The 14,758-nt window shown below is 44.8% G+C and overlaps 1 protein-coding gene across 2 annotated transcripts in view; it reads left to right on the top strand.

The window, feature by feature from the left end:
• Serac1 (serine active site containing 1) overlaps nucleotides 1-14,758 on the top strand; it is a 38,356-nt gene that overhangs the window by 2,865 nt on the left and 20,733 nt on the right. The window contains exons 2-8 of one of the 2 annotated variants that reach the window (XM_021186242.2): nucleotides 2,307-2,398; nucleotides 4,660-4,696; nucleotides 5,666-5,802; nucleotides 7,202-7,291; nucleotides 9,147-9,278; nucleotides 10,009-10,130; nucleotides 11,745-11,873. In XM_021186242.2, the coding sequence (XP_021041901.1) occupies nucleotides 2,308-2,398; nucleotides 4,660-4,696; nucleotides 5,666-5,802; nucleotides 7,202-7,291; nucleotides 9,147-9,278; nucleotides 10,009-10,130; nucleotides 11,745-11,873 (738 nt within the window). In that variant the 5' untranslated portion in view covers nucleotide 2,307. The remainder of the gene's footprint in view (nucleotides 1-2,306; nucleotides 2,399-4,659; nucleotides 4,697-5,665; nucleotides 5,803-7,201; nucleotides 7,292-9,146; nucleotides 9,279-10,008; nucleotides 10,131-11,744; nucleotides 11,874-14,758) is intronic. The other variant, XM_029471534.1, reaches the window with a different exon arrangement.

Below are 14,758 nucleotides of genomic sequence, written 5' to 3'. Positions count from 1 at the left end.
AAAAAAAAAAAAAAAAAAAAAGATGTGAGATTCTGGGCTGGAGAGATGACTCAGCAGTTAAGAGCACTGGTTGCTCTTCCAGAGGACCTGAGTTCAATTCCCAGCAAGCACATGGTGGCTGATTATATATTATATGTAATATATGTAATAAACAAATCTTTTAAAAAACCCACTTGAGGCCGCAAATGGATTCCCTCAGAGTTGTCAGTAAGGACAACACTGTGTCTTGTAACACTGGGCAGATACAGCCTTGTGTCTAGGAATCTGCATTTTATTAAAAATCAGTGAATTGGCTCTATTTCCCCTCTACCCATCTTACAAGGACCACCTGCCTGCTGTCCTGGAACTCTATGTAGCCCAGACTAACCTTAAACTCACAGAGCTCCACCTGCCTCTGTCTCCTGAGTGCTGGATCTCAGGCATGGCTTATTTAAACAGATCTGTTTAAAAACTATTAACATCGTATAACTGACAGCATCACACAAGTTCAGAGTCTTGCTGTGGCCCCTACTTCCATCCTCTCAATAGCATGAGTTGACAGAACCAGCAAGAGGAGGAAACCTGAGAAACGCTCACAGTTCGCCCTAGTAGACATTTGTAGAGCACACACTACCTGTTCTTTCCAAGTGCATCTAGGGCAGTCATCAAAATAGGGCCCATCCTGTGCCCTAAGACAGGCCTGGGTGCGATTTGCAAGAGTTGAGCTTTTAACCATTGTGGAATTAGGTTAAGAATAATATAGAAATTGGGAGAAATCTAAAATATTTGAGAATTAATTCCACTTTTTATGGGTTAGCTGAGCTTTGATAGGATAGTCTTGAAGGACTGTATTCCAGGAAACAGGCTGGAAAGTGTCTTCTTAGGAAACCAAGGAAGCAGGTGAAACTTGGTTTTACCAGCAGCACAAGTAAATGGACATGTACTTGAACTCTGAGTGTGTGTACCTGTGTGTGTATGTGTGTGTGTGTGTGTTTACACATGAGCACAGTGGTGTGGATGTCAATGACCAGCATCCTTAATCACCCTCCACCTTCTTTTAAGAATATCTGTATCCCTAGTTTATTTAGTATTTCTGTGGTGTTGGGGAGAGAACATGTCCCACAGCAGCTAAGGGTCAGAGGGTAGCATTTAGGAGTCAGTTCTCTCTTTCCACTGTGTGGATCTCCAGGATTGAACTTGGCATCAAGCTTGGTCCAGGTACCTTTACCAACACTGGATGATTTCCTTTGCTCCATCTTATTTTTTGAGACAAGGTCTCTGAACAAACCTGAGTTTCATCATTTTGGCTAGACTTGCTGGTCACTACCAAGCACCAGGAAACCTCCTACTCCTGCTTCGCTTCCACAGCGCTGCTGCCCCGAGCTTGTGACATGCACGAGAGGGATCCAAACTCAGGGCCTCGGGTTTCTTGCAAGCATTTCACCAGCTGAGCCATCTTTTCTCCCTTGGAAATTGAAACTCGCTTAAGTCCATGTTCTAAGCCCATCAATTTGAAGTATGTGTGATAGTCCAGTCAGATCTTTGACACATACTGTAGATCAGAGCACACAGGACTCTTCCACAGGAAACAGTCCCACAAGATGAGCTCGTGATCAAAGATTGTAAAGCTTAGTCAAACAAACTACCTCAAGGGCTAGGCACAGAAATGGAGTTTCAAAACAGAGACTTTTATTTATAAAAAATGCAGGAGGCAGAGGCAAGTGGATTTCTCTGAGTTCAAAGGCCAGCCTGGTCTACACAGTGAGTTCTGAGACAACCAGGGTTATGTAAGAGACCCTGTCTAAGACAGTTTATAAAATATCAAGAAATCTTTAGGAACTGTGTGCATTGGCTCATTGCAGCATCCATCCCAAGGCCTAATGGCCCACACTGCTATTTATTACTTAGCAGGGAGAAGAGGAAGAGGGTCAGTTAGGGCTGCTTAGACTAGAGCTGTGGTGCTTGCCTGTCAGTCAGTGATGGTTGTCAGCTCGAGTTCATTAGCTGCCTTAGAGGGAATTTTCTGCATCTCTCCATGGATGTTGGACCTTCATTTATACAGATGCATTGTATTGAATTTTCTTGGTTTCCTATTAATTACCACGTACAATTGAACACAACTCAAAGAATAATGAAAGTGCCAGCACGCTTTACTAAAGTCTGGTTTGTTTTCAGGGGTGAATTCCTTAAGGTGATAATTTTTTTTTTCTCAGTTTTTTGAGTAATCTGACTTCGAGTGTCCTACTGTGATGATATGTCCTTAGGGTCAAAGAAAAGGTTTCAAATATATACTAAATTAACCTTGTTTCAATTACTTTCCAATACAGGATGTCCCTGGCTGCCTACTGTGTCATCTGCTGCAGGAGGATAGGATCCTTTGCTCCCCGATCAAAAAGTCACACGCCCTGGAGAAATATCCGTGAGTACAGTTCCAGGCCTCCGGTCTCTCATAGGAATAGTGGTAGGCTGCAGCCACTTTCCTGGAAAGCACTGCCAAGCCAGTAGTCAGCACTGAGTCTCTCGTTTGCTTATGTCTTTCTGCACTAAGTGTGCAAGTCCAGAGACATACATGAGCCAATCAATTGTTCATCTTTCCATTCTTAATTATGACCGTGTTCTCATTCAGCACACATTTACTTAGCTCTTGCAGAGTCAGGTACCTCTGAACACAGTGCTGAGCAAGGAGAATGTCCTTCTGATCCCGTGGAGGCATGGGAGGGATCCGGCCTCATCTCCCCCACACCTCAGGCATGGATCTGCCCTGATTCATCCCACATGGTTGCCCAGCTCTCTTCCCAGAACTTTCCCTGACCGGCTAGGCCATGCAGAGCCACCAGTCGCCATGCAATAGAGTCAGCGTAGAACCTGGCTAGTTATCTGGCTCCTCCCATGGATAATCTCCGATGGCAGTGTCATGTTCCTTACTCTATCTCATTGGTTATTGCCATCTGCAGCATGCGGGCGGTGCCCCAGCCATGCTTGTTGAGCAGAAGGATCAAATAACATACCTCCTCCAGCTCTGATTGTTTTGTCTGTGCACCCTTCATTTATCTGACAATAAACATTTAAGACTGTCTCCCGTGCACCAGGAAGTCCCTGTCTTTACCGTGTTTCCTTTGACAGACCTGTTGGAATTGGGTGGGTTGAGCATGCCTTTAATCCTAGAGCTCAAGAAAGAGAAGCAGGTGGATCTCCTTGAGTTTGGGGCCGCCCTAAGCACAGAACGCTGGCTAGCCAGGATTGCACAGTCAGACCCTGTCTCCCCAAACAATACAAAACAAAAATATCTGTTGGGCTGATACGGAGGTTTAGTGTGTGAGAATGCTTACTGTGCAAGCATGAGGACTTGAGTTCAAATCCCTAGCACCCACATAAGTTAAAAAGCTGGTGTAGTACACACACTGTAACTCCAGCACTGAGAAGTGTGCAGTAGAGGTAAGGGGGTTGCTGGCTGCCAGCCGAGCTCCAGGGCCTGTGAGAGACCCTTGTCCACAGAACAAAGCAGAGAGTGACAGAGCAGGCCTTCCTCCTCTGGCCTTCAGGCAGCATACATGGGCCTGTGTACCTGTGCACAAGAGAGTGCATGCATGCTCGGACTCATGCATACGCCTATTTTTGCAGTAGATTCTTTTTTTATCCAGGAAATTGTGATTCTGAATTGTAAATATAAAAGAAGCAGGGGCAGTAAAGCGTAGGGAAGGCTTCTCTCTTTCCTTCTCTTGGTATTTCTGGTCCCGTGAACTGCAGAATGTCGCATTTACTTTTAGTGGAGGAGAACAGAGAGGAAAGGACATGAAGATGGAGAAGAAGCAGTTTAGGAGGCTGGGATAGAGCTCGGGAAGAGCGTGTGCCTAAAGCCCACTAGCGCCTGTGTGATGCCCAGTGTTGAGAGAGGCACGGGAGTCTAGTAGGAGGCAGAGGCAGTAGCAGCAGCGAAGGAAACACTGACCGCTCCATGTTGAGGGCTAGAGAACACCAGAGAGCCATCATGGAATCAGACTGTTCCTGAGAGTCACAGTCAGCAACTCTGTGCTTGCCTCTGCAGACCTCCTCGTCCCTGTGGCAGACCTGTGGAGGCCTGGGAGTGCCTGTGGAAGTGTCTCCCCTTCTAGATTTCCACAAGTGTCTGACTTTAGTACATGGCCAGCCTTCCTGCTCAGCAGTCCAGGATTGGATAGGCACCTGTGTGCCAGTAATATATATATGTATATGTGTGTGTGTATGTGTGTATATATATATGTATATATATATATATATTTATATATATATTAATGTTTCCAAGGTTCATCAAAAGCTTATATTCTTGTTGCCAATATTTTATGAATATGGGGCTATGAAATCTCTGCTACTTAAACCAGCAAAGACAGTATGATTATTTGGGAGAAAAGCCATTCATGTCCCCACTTGAGAGTCCCTCAGTGACAGTACTGGGAAGCTTGGTGACCCCACCGGCCCCACCTTGCCTCTGGCTGGTCACATTGGTGGACCCATGGTGATCCTGGTTGCATAACTTTGCCTGGGACATGAGTTCTTTTGATTTGGTTTGTGGTAGCACAACAGGAGCTTGAAGGATGAGTGTGTAAGTCATGAGTATAAATCATGTTTTACTCAGTGCTGCCAGTGGACTGATGGTCACTGATAATAAGTATAATATGTAATGTGATCTCTTTCTCTTTGAAGGAAATATAATAAGATTTACTGGATCCCTCATTGTAGGGTAAGTACTGATGCTCACTCTCCAGTATTAATGGCTTTATGATACTGTTGTTGGAAATCTTAACAGAAGAGACTTATAGCGAGCACAGAGTGCCCATGGGATGTGGAATGTCAGAAGGTTGAACGTGCCTCCGTAGAGGAATGTATGTGAACATCAGTATGAATAACGGCATTGCATGTCATAGATTCAAACTAAAGATGTCATGAGTGTCCATTTGCAGGACAGTGGATAAATAAGTTGTGGGAAGTGTATTTGTTTTGTGAGGGAACTGTACATAAAGACAATAGTGTGAATGAGTAACACGAATATAAGACTGAATAAAAGAACACATCTAGCCTGAGTCTATGTACAGGAAGTGTAAAGTCAGGTCAGACCAAGCACGTGTTTAAGTGTGTGCACTTAGGCAGCAGCCCCATGTTTAAGTGTGTGCACTTAGGCAGCAGACCCACGTTTAAGTGTGTGCACTTAGGCAGCAGACCCGCGGTGTGAGACAGGGGGGTTGTGATTACTGCTACTCAGAGAACACACGGGGACGCTTGGAGTTGTTCACCTTGTGTTTCTTGCTTGGATATAATCATGTGACCACTTGCTGAGTGTGTGTGTGTGTGTGTGTGTGTGTGTGTGTGTGTGTGTTGGTTGGTTTTTCAAGACAGGGTTTCTCTGTGTAGCCCTGTCTGTCCTGGAACTTGCTCTGTAGACCAGGTTGGCCTCGAACTCAGAGATCCACCTGCCTCTGCCTCCTGAGTCTGGGATTAAAGCCGTGAGCCACCACTGCCTGGCTCACTTGTTATTTTAAACTGAGATGAACATATACACATATGTACATATGTGTGTTTACATACATGTAAAGTGGCACTTGCACATTACTGTATGCTAGTTTCCTAGTAAACTAGAAAGCAGTTCACTGTGAAAAGCTACTGGGTCATATTTAGATCCTCATTTGTGAGGCACTTTTTATTTCTTTTTTAGGGGTTCTCTATTTATTACATATGAAGTGCTGGCCCTGAAAAAGTCTTTAATGTTGGACACTCAGGTGGTGGAACGAGAAAAAATGAAGTCTTACATCTATGTGCACAAAGCTCCTGTAGACAGGTTAGACAACCGTGGTAAGTTTCATGCTACATCAAGTTTAGAAGTGGGTCTGTTTTGAGTACAGTTTCGACAAGTAAACTCAGCGTTCTGAAAGGATCAGCAGAGCCTGTTGGAGCCAGGTCCCCAGGTGTCTTTCTTAGTTTTGGCTCTATTGCAGTGAAGAAAGACCATGACCAAGACAACACTTACAAAAAGAAGCATTGAAACGGGGGGTTCCTTACAGTTACAGAGGCTTAGACCATTGGCATCATGGCTAGGAGCATGGCAGCATACAAGCAGGTGCTGGAGCAGTCGCTGAGAGCTATATCCTGATCTGTAGCCAGGCAGAGACTGAGCCAGCCATGGACTCTTTGAAGCATCAAAGCCCACCCCCAGTGGTATACTTCCTCCAGCAAGGCTACACCCACTCTACAAAGCCACGCCTCCTAATCCTTCCAATTCTCTCAGAGTCCCACTCCCTGGTGACCAAGCATTCAAATATATGAGCCTATGGGGGCCACTCTTACTGAAACAACCACACCAACCATTAACTGATGACCAGATTTGGGGCTTCTGTGTTTCCCCAGGTCTTTAGCTCCTTTAGAACAAAGGACTGGCCTTGTCCTTGTGTCCAACTCTGGTTCCCCTGTGCCCTGGGAGCCATTAGCTCAGTTTTGCAAATGTCTGCTTTTGCCATTCAGCTCAGAGACTATCATAGTGTAGGGGGTGACTCTGCAACTGAGCTCAAGAAACAGATTGAGAAACTTGGATACAGCTTATTTATTGCTGTTGTCTCTTACGAATACTGAGCGGTCGGTCCATGTGAGTTGGGACATCCCCTCCTCCATGTCAAGGTTGTATGCTGGCCTCTTCGCTCTTCAGTAGATGAGATTTTGGCTCAGAGGAGGTCTCTTCAGCTCTGGGCATCTTGGTGAGCACTCAATCTACTCTGCCTAGAATCCCAGCCTTGATGTACCTGTGAGCAGGTTACAGCCCCTGCATGGGGTGTGCTTCAGCATCCATCAGAGCTACTCACAGTTTCAGTGTGGAGATTGTTCCCATGTCTTGTAATTTACCTGTCTGCCAAGGCTCAAGCTCATTCTTAAAGTGTTTCCCGAGTTCTGTCCTAGGTCAGCTTTTTACAGAGCACATTCTGAATATTGGTCAGCTTGTGTTCCTCATGAGACCTGCTAGAGATATTTTCTCACCTTGTTCTCTTTCTCCCTGACCTTATTCTGAGTCCAAAGCATTCTGTGTTCCCACAACACAGTGGGAATGTGTTGCCACTTACAGCGGCAATAAGAGGTCGCGGGTGGTATTATTTTTATGTTCTCTGTGATAAACTTTGGAGCCTACTTTATATATTTCTTTTTGAAGTGTTGGAGCATGATATCAAAAGTACACATTTGGTCTTATTTGCTGCCATCATTTTAGGGATTGTTTGGCAGGCAAGAAAAGAACTTCACAGAGCAGTAAGAAAAATGTTGGCGGCAGCAGCCAAGGTACTGCGGAGCCCATTTGCTGGTAGGTGTAGTCACGGGTCCTCATCAGTGGTCTGAAAGTCGCGTGGGCAAGCAACCAAGACTGGAACCTACTCTTAAACTTTATTAACTATAAGAAGCTGGCTGAAGAGCTGGGTGGTTTTGGCGCACGCCTTTAATCCCAGCANTNGGGAGGCAGAGGCAGGNGGATTTCTGAGTTCGAGGCCAGCCTGGTCTACAAAGTGAGTTCCAGCACAGCCAGGGCTACACAGAGAAACCCTGTTTTTTTTTTTTTTTTTTTTTAGATTTATTTATTTATTATATGTAAGTACACTGTAGCTGTCTTCAGACACTCCAGAAGAGGGCTCCAGATCTCATTACAGGTGGTTGTGAGCCACCATGTGGTTGCTGGGATTTGAACTCTGGACCTTCGGAAGAGCAGTCGGGTGCTCTTACCCACTGAGCCATCTCACCAGCCCCCGAAACCCTGTCTTGAAACAAACAAACAAACAAACAAACAAAAAGGAAGCTGGCAGAAGAACTTCCTCTTTGCAATGTTTAATTTCACAGCCTAAAGGCTTTGGACAGTTTTTGTGTCTTTAATGTTAAGATAATTAAGTAACTCTGAGAGTGAATATTCTTTGATAAAATGGTTAGAATTTAAAACTTGTAAGAAAATCACTCTCGTGTTTTCTCATATTATTAAATCTCCAATTTGGAGTTAGCTCTAAAATGCTGTCCTGACCAGGCATAGTTGTTAATCTCAGTACTCAGGAGGAAGAGGCAGGCTAGTCTCTGAGTTCGAGGCCAGCCTGGTCTACAGAGTGAGTTCCAGGACAGCCAGGGTTACACAAAGGAGCCTGTCTCAAACAACCAAAAGGGAACAATGAGAAGCTGGCCTAGTCTCCTCCTCACAGGGCTGACATCATGGAGAATATGCAGGACAACTTTCTAGAATCAAGGGAGACTACAGAGAAGTTACCAAGTCCTGCTTTAAAACATCTTTAAAGACATTTTACGGTGAATATTTGAATGTGGAGTTTGCCTGGATTTTTGATTTTTGTGAGTGCTCTTGGATATAATAATAACATCATGATATTTGTTTGTTTTTTGAAACAGAGTTTCTCTACATATTCACGGCTATCCTAGAACTCACAGAAATCCACCTGCCTCTGCCTCTTGTGTGACCCAGCAAATTTGTTCTTAGGAGATGCAGATTGAATCTGAAAGGGTTAAAAAGTTGTCATGTCTACATAGGTGGCTTACATGCACGCAGGTGGTTCAGTATGGCAGAGTGACAGTTGCTGCTGCTAGCTGGAACAAGCATGTGGTTTTTTAATATTAAATCTGCTTCAAAAACTTTTTAGTGGAAAAGAGAATTACCACATAATAAAAGTTATAGAATATTAAATAAATAAGTACACATATAATACATGTTGTAAATATAAAAATATGATATGACAGAGCTAAGACCAAACGCTAGGTCATCTGTATCTGCTTTTAATGTTCCCATTACAATTCCCAACTATTTACAGGTTACCATCCCATATAACGTGAATATTAAAATATTGGAGCTAGGGAGATGGCTCAATCAGTAAAGTGCTTTCCCTTCATGTGTGAGGATCTGAATTTAGATAATCTAGAACCTACAAAAAAACCAGTGCATAATTACAGCGGGAGCCTGTAATCTCAGCGCTTGGGAAACAGAGATAGGAGGGTGTATGGGGCTCAGTGGGCAGCCAGCCCAGCAGGACTGGCGAGCTGCTTCAGTGACTCTGACTCAGAGATATGAATGCATGTGGTGTACACACACAAATGGGCACATGTGCATTTGCCACACAGACATACTGATGCTGTCTTACCTGTTTATACTGTGCTCTGTCGTATTCTTTTTGCAGACTCTTTCAGCACAGTTGACATAGAAGATCATGACTGTGCAGTGTGGCTGCTCCTGAGGAAGAGTCGGGAGGACAATCTAGCTGCACGGCTGGAGGCCGTGCGCGAAATGTCAGAGGCTCACCACTGGCATGGTAATGAGCACCTCAGATTGTGCTTAGCCTCCTTGTGTTCTCTGCTGAATGCGAGAAGATATGCTGTCGGGAAGGAAGAAGATTCAGGCCGTCTACATATGAGACCATACAAGGAAGGGAAAGGATTCTGAAGTCTTAATATGAAAACCTACACAACAAATATGCACACATACCTACTCACATACACACACACACACACACACACACACCCCTACACACTCAAACATTTGAGGAAAAAGTACCAGGATAAACTGGAAAACTTGCTGAGTAGTGAACAATACTTGGGAAATTTGGAGTTACAAAGTTGTAGAATAGTTAAGAATTGGGGTACTTGCCAGGCAGTGGTGGCGCATGCCTTCAAAGTGAGGTGAACGCCCACCATGTTCCTGGGAAGCCAGATCAGCCTGGCTGCGCGCAGCCGGGCACATGTGTACAAGATGGTTTGTTATGCTTTAAAATATTGGGGGTTAGCCGGGCAGTGGTGGAGCACGCCTTTAATCCCAGCACTCGGGAGGCAGAGGCAGGNGGATTTCTGAGTTCGAGGCCAGCCTGGTCTACAGAGTGAGTTCCAGGACAGCCAGGGCTACACAGAGAAACCCTGTCTCGAAAAAACCAAAAAAAAAAAGAAAAAAGAAAAAAGAATTGGGGTGCTTTCAAGTCGTTGTTTACTTAATCTTGGGATAACTTTAAGTTCATCTTGATGTTAACAAAAACTGTATTTTTACAACAGACTACCAGTACAGGATAATTGCTCAAGCCTGTGACCCGAGGACCCTTATTGGTTTGGCACGAAGCAAAGAAAGTGATCTTCGCTTTTTTCTCCCACCCCCTCCTTTGCCTTCTTTAAAAGAAGTAAGCAAGCATGTTAATAAGGGAGTGGGAACACATGCTCCTAGTGTGGGTTCCGATAAGCTTCCACGACAAGCTGGTGACTGATTTTGCAGAGAGGTGAACTGGACACAGAGCAGAAGTCTGGGATCCTCACAGGGGCTGTTTCTGTGATGTTTACTGCCTTTGTGGGTGGAGAGAGTCTGTTCTCGGTAACTCCGCAGCATGTCAGCATCCAAAAGAGGGGGCCTTGCACACACTTTTTTTTTTGTTACTGTTTTAAGATTTATTTTCTCTTTAATTATGTGTGTGTGCCTGAATGTGGGTGTGTGCATGTGTTAGTGTATGGGAGGTCAGAAGAGGGCAGCAGATCCTGGGAGCTGGGGTTAACAGGTAGTTGTCAACCACCAGATCTGAGTGCTGGGAGCCAAACTGCAGAAGCAGCGCATGCTCCTAACCTCTGAGTCACCCTGGCAACCTGCCTTGCTGTGTTATAAAACGGGTATTTCTCAACTTGAGCTCTTCTGACATCCTAGATCACTAGCCTTTTACTGGGAGAGGGTATTCTGCATATTCTAGCACATTTAGCAGCATTCCTGGCCTCAGTTCCTAGGGTGACAGGAGTCCCCCAGGTTGTAACAAAGAAAATTGTCTCCAGACATTGCTAAATACACTCTGGGGTTTAGAAATACCCTTAAGAATCATTGCCAGAAGCATGCATTTTTTTTAAAAAAAATTACATATATAGTATTCTACCTGTTTGTATACCTGCACGCCAGAAGAGGACATCAGATCCCATTACAGATGGTTGTGAGACACCATGTGGTTGCAGGGAATTGAACTCAGGACCTCTGGAAGAGCAGCCAGAGCTCTTGACCACTGAGCCATCTCTCCAGCCCCGGAAACATGTTTCTTGAACACCTTTTTTAGAGGTGAAAACAAAACTGAAATTTGATTTAAGAAATCATTAGAAAATAGGAATTGAATATAGAGGATATCAGTTATCAAGAAAAATGAAACACTAACACACTCCAGACTTAATGATATCCTTAGTACAGTTGATTTTGAGTCAAGATATCAAGAAATCCTAAAGTAAACATTGAGTTATGATTTGTAACAGTCTTTGTGTGTGTATTTTTAAGACTTTATTTTATGAATATGTATGGGGCGTGCATATATATATATATATATATACACACACATACATACATACATACATACATACATATACCACATGTATGCTGGGTGCCTGGAGAGACCAGAAGAGGGCATCCGGTCTCCTGGAACTGGAGTTGTAGGTGGTTGTGAGCCATCACGTGGGTACTGGGAACCAGACCCACATCCTCTGCAAAAGTAGTCCGTGCTCTTAACTACTGAACTATTCCTCTAGCCCCTGTAATATGTCTTTAATACGTGTAATATGTGTAGTATGTAATATGTGGTAGCAGGGGTTGAAGCGTAGAACTAAACATAAATGGTTATGTAACCTTCACTTTGGTGGGCGAGTATGCTCCACATCACAAGCACTGGCCATCCTCTCTCCTTACCTGTGTGTATATCCTGGCCCCCACTCTTTGGAGGATCTTATACTCAGTTGTGGAGTTTGTGTCTAAAGACTTCCTCTGTGTTTTATTTCAGGACTCCTCCACTGAAGAGGAACTCAGGCATTTGCTGGCTTCTTTACCTCAGACAGAGCTTGATGAGTGTCTCCAATACTTTACATCCTTGGCTCTTAGTGAAAGCAGCCAGAGCCTGGCCGCACAGAAGGTCTGCTTACATCTTACTCAGCAAATGATCTGAGCGTTAACACTTTCCCAAGGCACTGTGCTGGGACTAGCCGCTGGACTCAGTCATCTGCCCAGTGACAGACACTGTACTCCGCACTGGGCTGCATAGTGGTGAGAAATCACAGAGAAAGGTAGACATAGATGTGTATAAGAAAGATTCAGGTTACCGGAGTTAGCTGGGCTTCTGAGCTCATTTACAGCGTTGCAGGATTGACCTCTGGTATTGCACCTTGAGAGTCAATAGTCAGGTCTGCTGTACAGCTCAGTGATGGAGGGCTTGCCTAGCAAACTCTAGACATGGGTTTGATCCTCAGCATTTGAGCTGATACGGCTATTTGGACCAAACCTGCCCTCCCTGACCCAGCCCTAACGCTCTGATCTTCCTCTCAGAATGATACAGCTTCTGCCCATTTGCTTAAGCTGCAGCCTAGCCAGCCCGCTCAGTCCTTTACATGCATATAGCTGTTAGCAGCTGCAGGTGTTGCAGTGGTTCACCTCCTGACCTGCTGCTGCAGCCACCTGCTCTTCCACATCCTCTCTACAGTGTTGCTTCTCCTTGGCTTCCTCAGTAACCTTTAACTCTCCCCCAGATTCTTGGATTAGCTCCTTTCAGGGTGTGGTTCCCACTGATGCTGGTGTCGGCTCTCCCTCATGACTGTGTGCTTCCCTGGACTTTTGGATAAACTGATTGTTTTCCAGAGAGTTCCACATACCAAGAATGATAGCTTTATTCCCACAAAGCAGGTTTTGTTTTCTTTCTCCTTGAAGTCTCTTGGTGATCTCCCTTTTGAAAGAATTCCATGAACGGACACTTAAAACACAAGCAAAAATGATGTAAGCAAAGACAGATAGAGACAGAAAGACACAGACATACAGTCTGTGTGTGTGTGGCAGGAATGGGCAGAGGTAGTCATAGCATAGTGGTCTCTGTGTTGCAAATTTTAAGAAAGTTTTTGATTTATAAGTTTGGCATATTTGTGGAGTAAAGTGACCCTTTCCCTGTCTACATTGTAGTGGATAAGACTTCCCTTTTACAGAATTTATTCCCATGATCCTCTAGAAAACCCTAAAAGCAGATGATGTAGACCCTTTGTTGGTGCACATTTGTGGGGAAATGCCCTGGTGCCCTAGTTTTTGATATTTCAAGAACAGCCTGCCCATGACGTCAAATGTTTAATCACAAATCGGCTTTCTGAACCTCAGGAGCACAGCTGCCAAGAAACAGCTGTCGCTTGCCTACCCCATATCCAGTTCCTTTTCAAGACTGCTCAAGGACCATGGTTGATCTGACAGTCTGTTGGTTAAGACGTTTTGTTAGTTTTAAATTGAGGTTTCACGCTGAAGTCTAGGGCCAGCATCTTACACAAAGCAGAGTGCAGAGCAGAGGCTGCTGGTAGGCTTCTCTTCTCTCAGCGCCACCACTCTGCCCTGTCTTCTGTGTAGCCCTTCATGGCCGGTTTTCTCATACCCTCTTAGAAGGACTTTTCAAGGCCTTGCTGTCAGTGGAGATCTCAGATGTAGCCCAAGGGAGTCCTAAGAAGGAAGGCATCTTCACTGAGCACAGCCGAGGGCCTGTAGGCTCTTTCTGTCCTCGCTCATCTCCTGAGTTTCATGTTCTCTCTCCATTTCTAGCACCCAGGGTTTCTCTTTTCTGTGTCCAATAGGATTTGAAGTATTTTATATGTTTTTTACTAGATACCTGAGGTTTCTCTCCAGTTCATCTTCCTCAGTGCAGCCAGACAGTCATAGGAACTGCTCTTGTCCCTGCGTAAATCCCCCAGAGGCTTCCTGCTCCACGCTAAACCCAGTCCCTTTTTAATGTTGAAGGCTTGCACAGATTAATTACGCACACGGTGCTTGCAGGTCAGGAGCGAGGGCAGCAGGAATGTGCAGTGACAGCTGTAGTGTGTGAAGCCTGCCATTGGCAAAGGCTGTGGGAGCTGATAGTTCTTTATACAGGGCAGAGGGCAGAGGGCAAAGTTGGGCTGCAACCTGCCATCTCATCAGCGGTGACAGTGCTTCTCAGCAGCCCAAGGTGTCGCCATCTCCATGACTCTAGATAATGTCATTAGTACCTAGCATCTATTAGTACTCACTACTCCTCATGATATATTCGCGTGTGTGTGTGTGTGTGTGTGTGTGTGTGTGTATAAGACAATGTTAGGGATCTTCAGGTATTTCTTTTTTTTAAAGATTTATTTATTATTATATGTAAGTACACTGTAACTGTCTTCAGACACACCAGAAGAGGACATCAGATCTCATTATGGGTGGTTGTGAGCCACCATGTGGTTGCTGGGATTTGAACTCAGGACCTCTGGAAGAGCAGTCAGTGCTCTTAACTGCTGAGCCATCTCTCCAGTCCTATTTCTAACTTTTTAAAAAAATTTAGGTACATTCATGCTTTGCCAACGTGTATGTCCGTGTGAGGGTGTCAGATGCCCTGGAGTTGGAGTTACAGACAGCTGTGAGCTGCCATGTGGGTGCTGAGAATTGAACCCAGGTCCTCTGGGAGAGTCCGAGTAATGGATGTGGACCACCTACCTATTTTTATGTGGGTGCTGGGGATCTGAGCTCGGTTCCTCATGACTGTGTAACAAGCACTTTACCCCCTAGCTACACTACACTACACTATTCTCCCTAGCTACACTACACTACACTACACTATTCTCCCTAGCTACACTACACTACACTACACTATTCTCCCTAGCTACACTACACTACACTACACTACTCTCCCTAGCTACACTACACTACACTACACTAGTCTCCCTAGCTACACTACACTATACTACACTATTCTCCCTAGCTACACTACACTACACTACACTATTCTCCCTAGCTACACTACACTATACTACACTA

Source organism: Mus caroli, chromosome 17 (genome assembly GCF_900094665.2).
Source record: "Mus caroli chromosome 17, CAROLI_EIJ_v1.1, whole genome shotgun sequence".
NCBI classification, from domain to species: Eukaryota; Metazoa; Chordata; class Mammalia; order Rodentia; family Muridae; genus Mus; species Mus caroli.
This window is presented reverse-complemented; position numbering and strand designations above follow the sequence as displayed.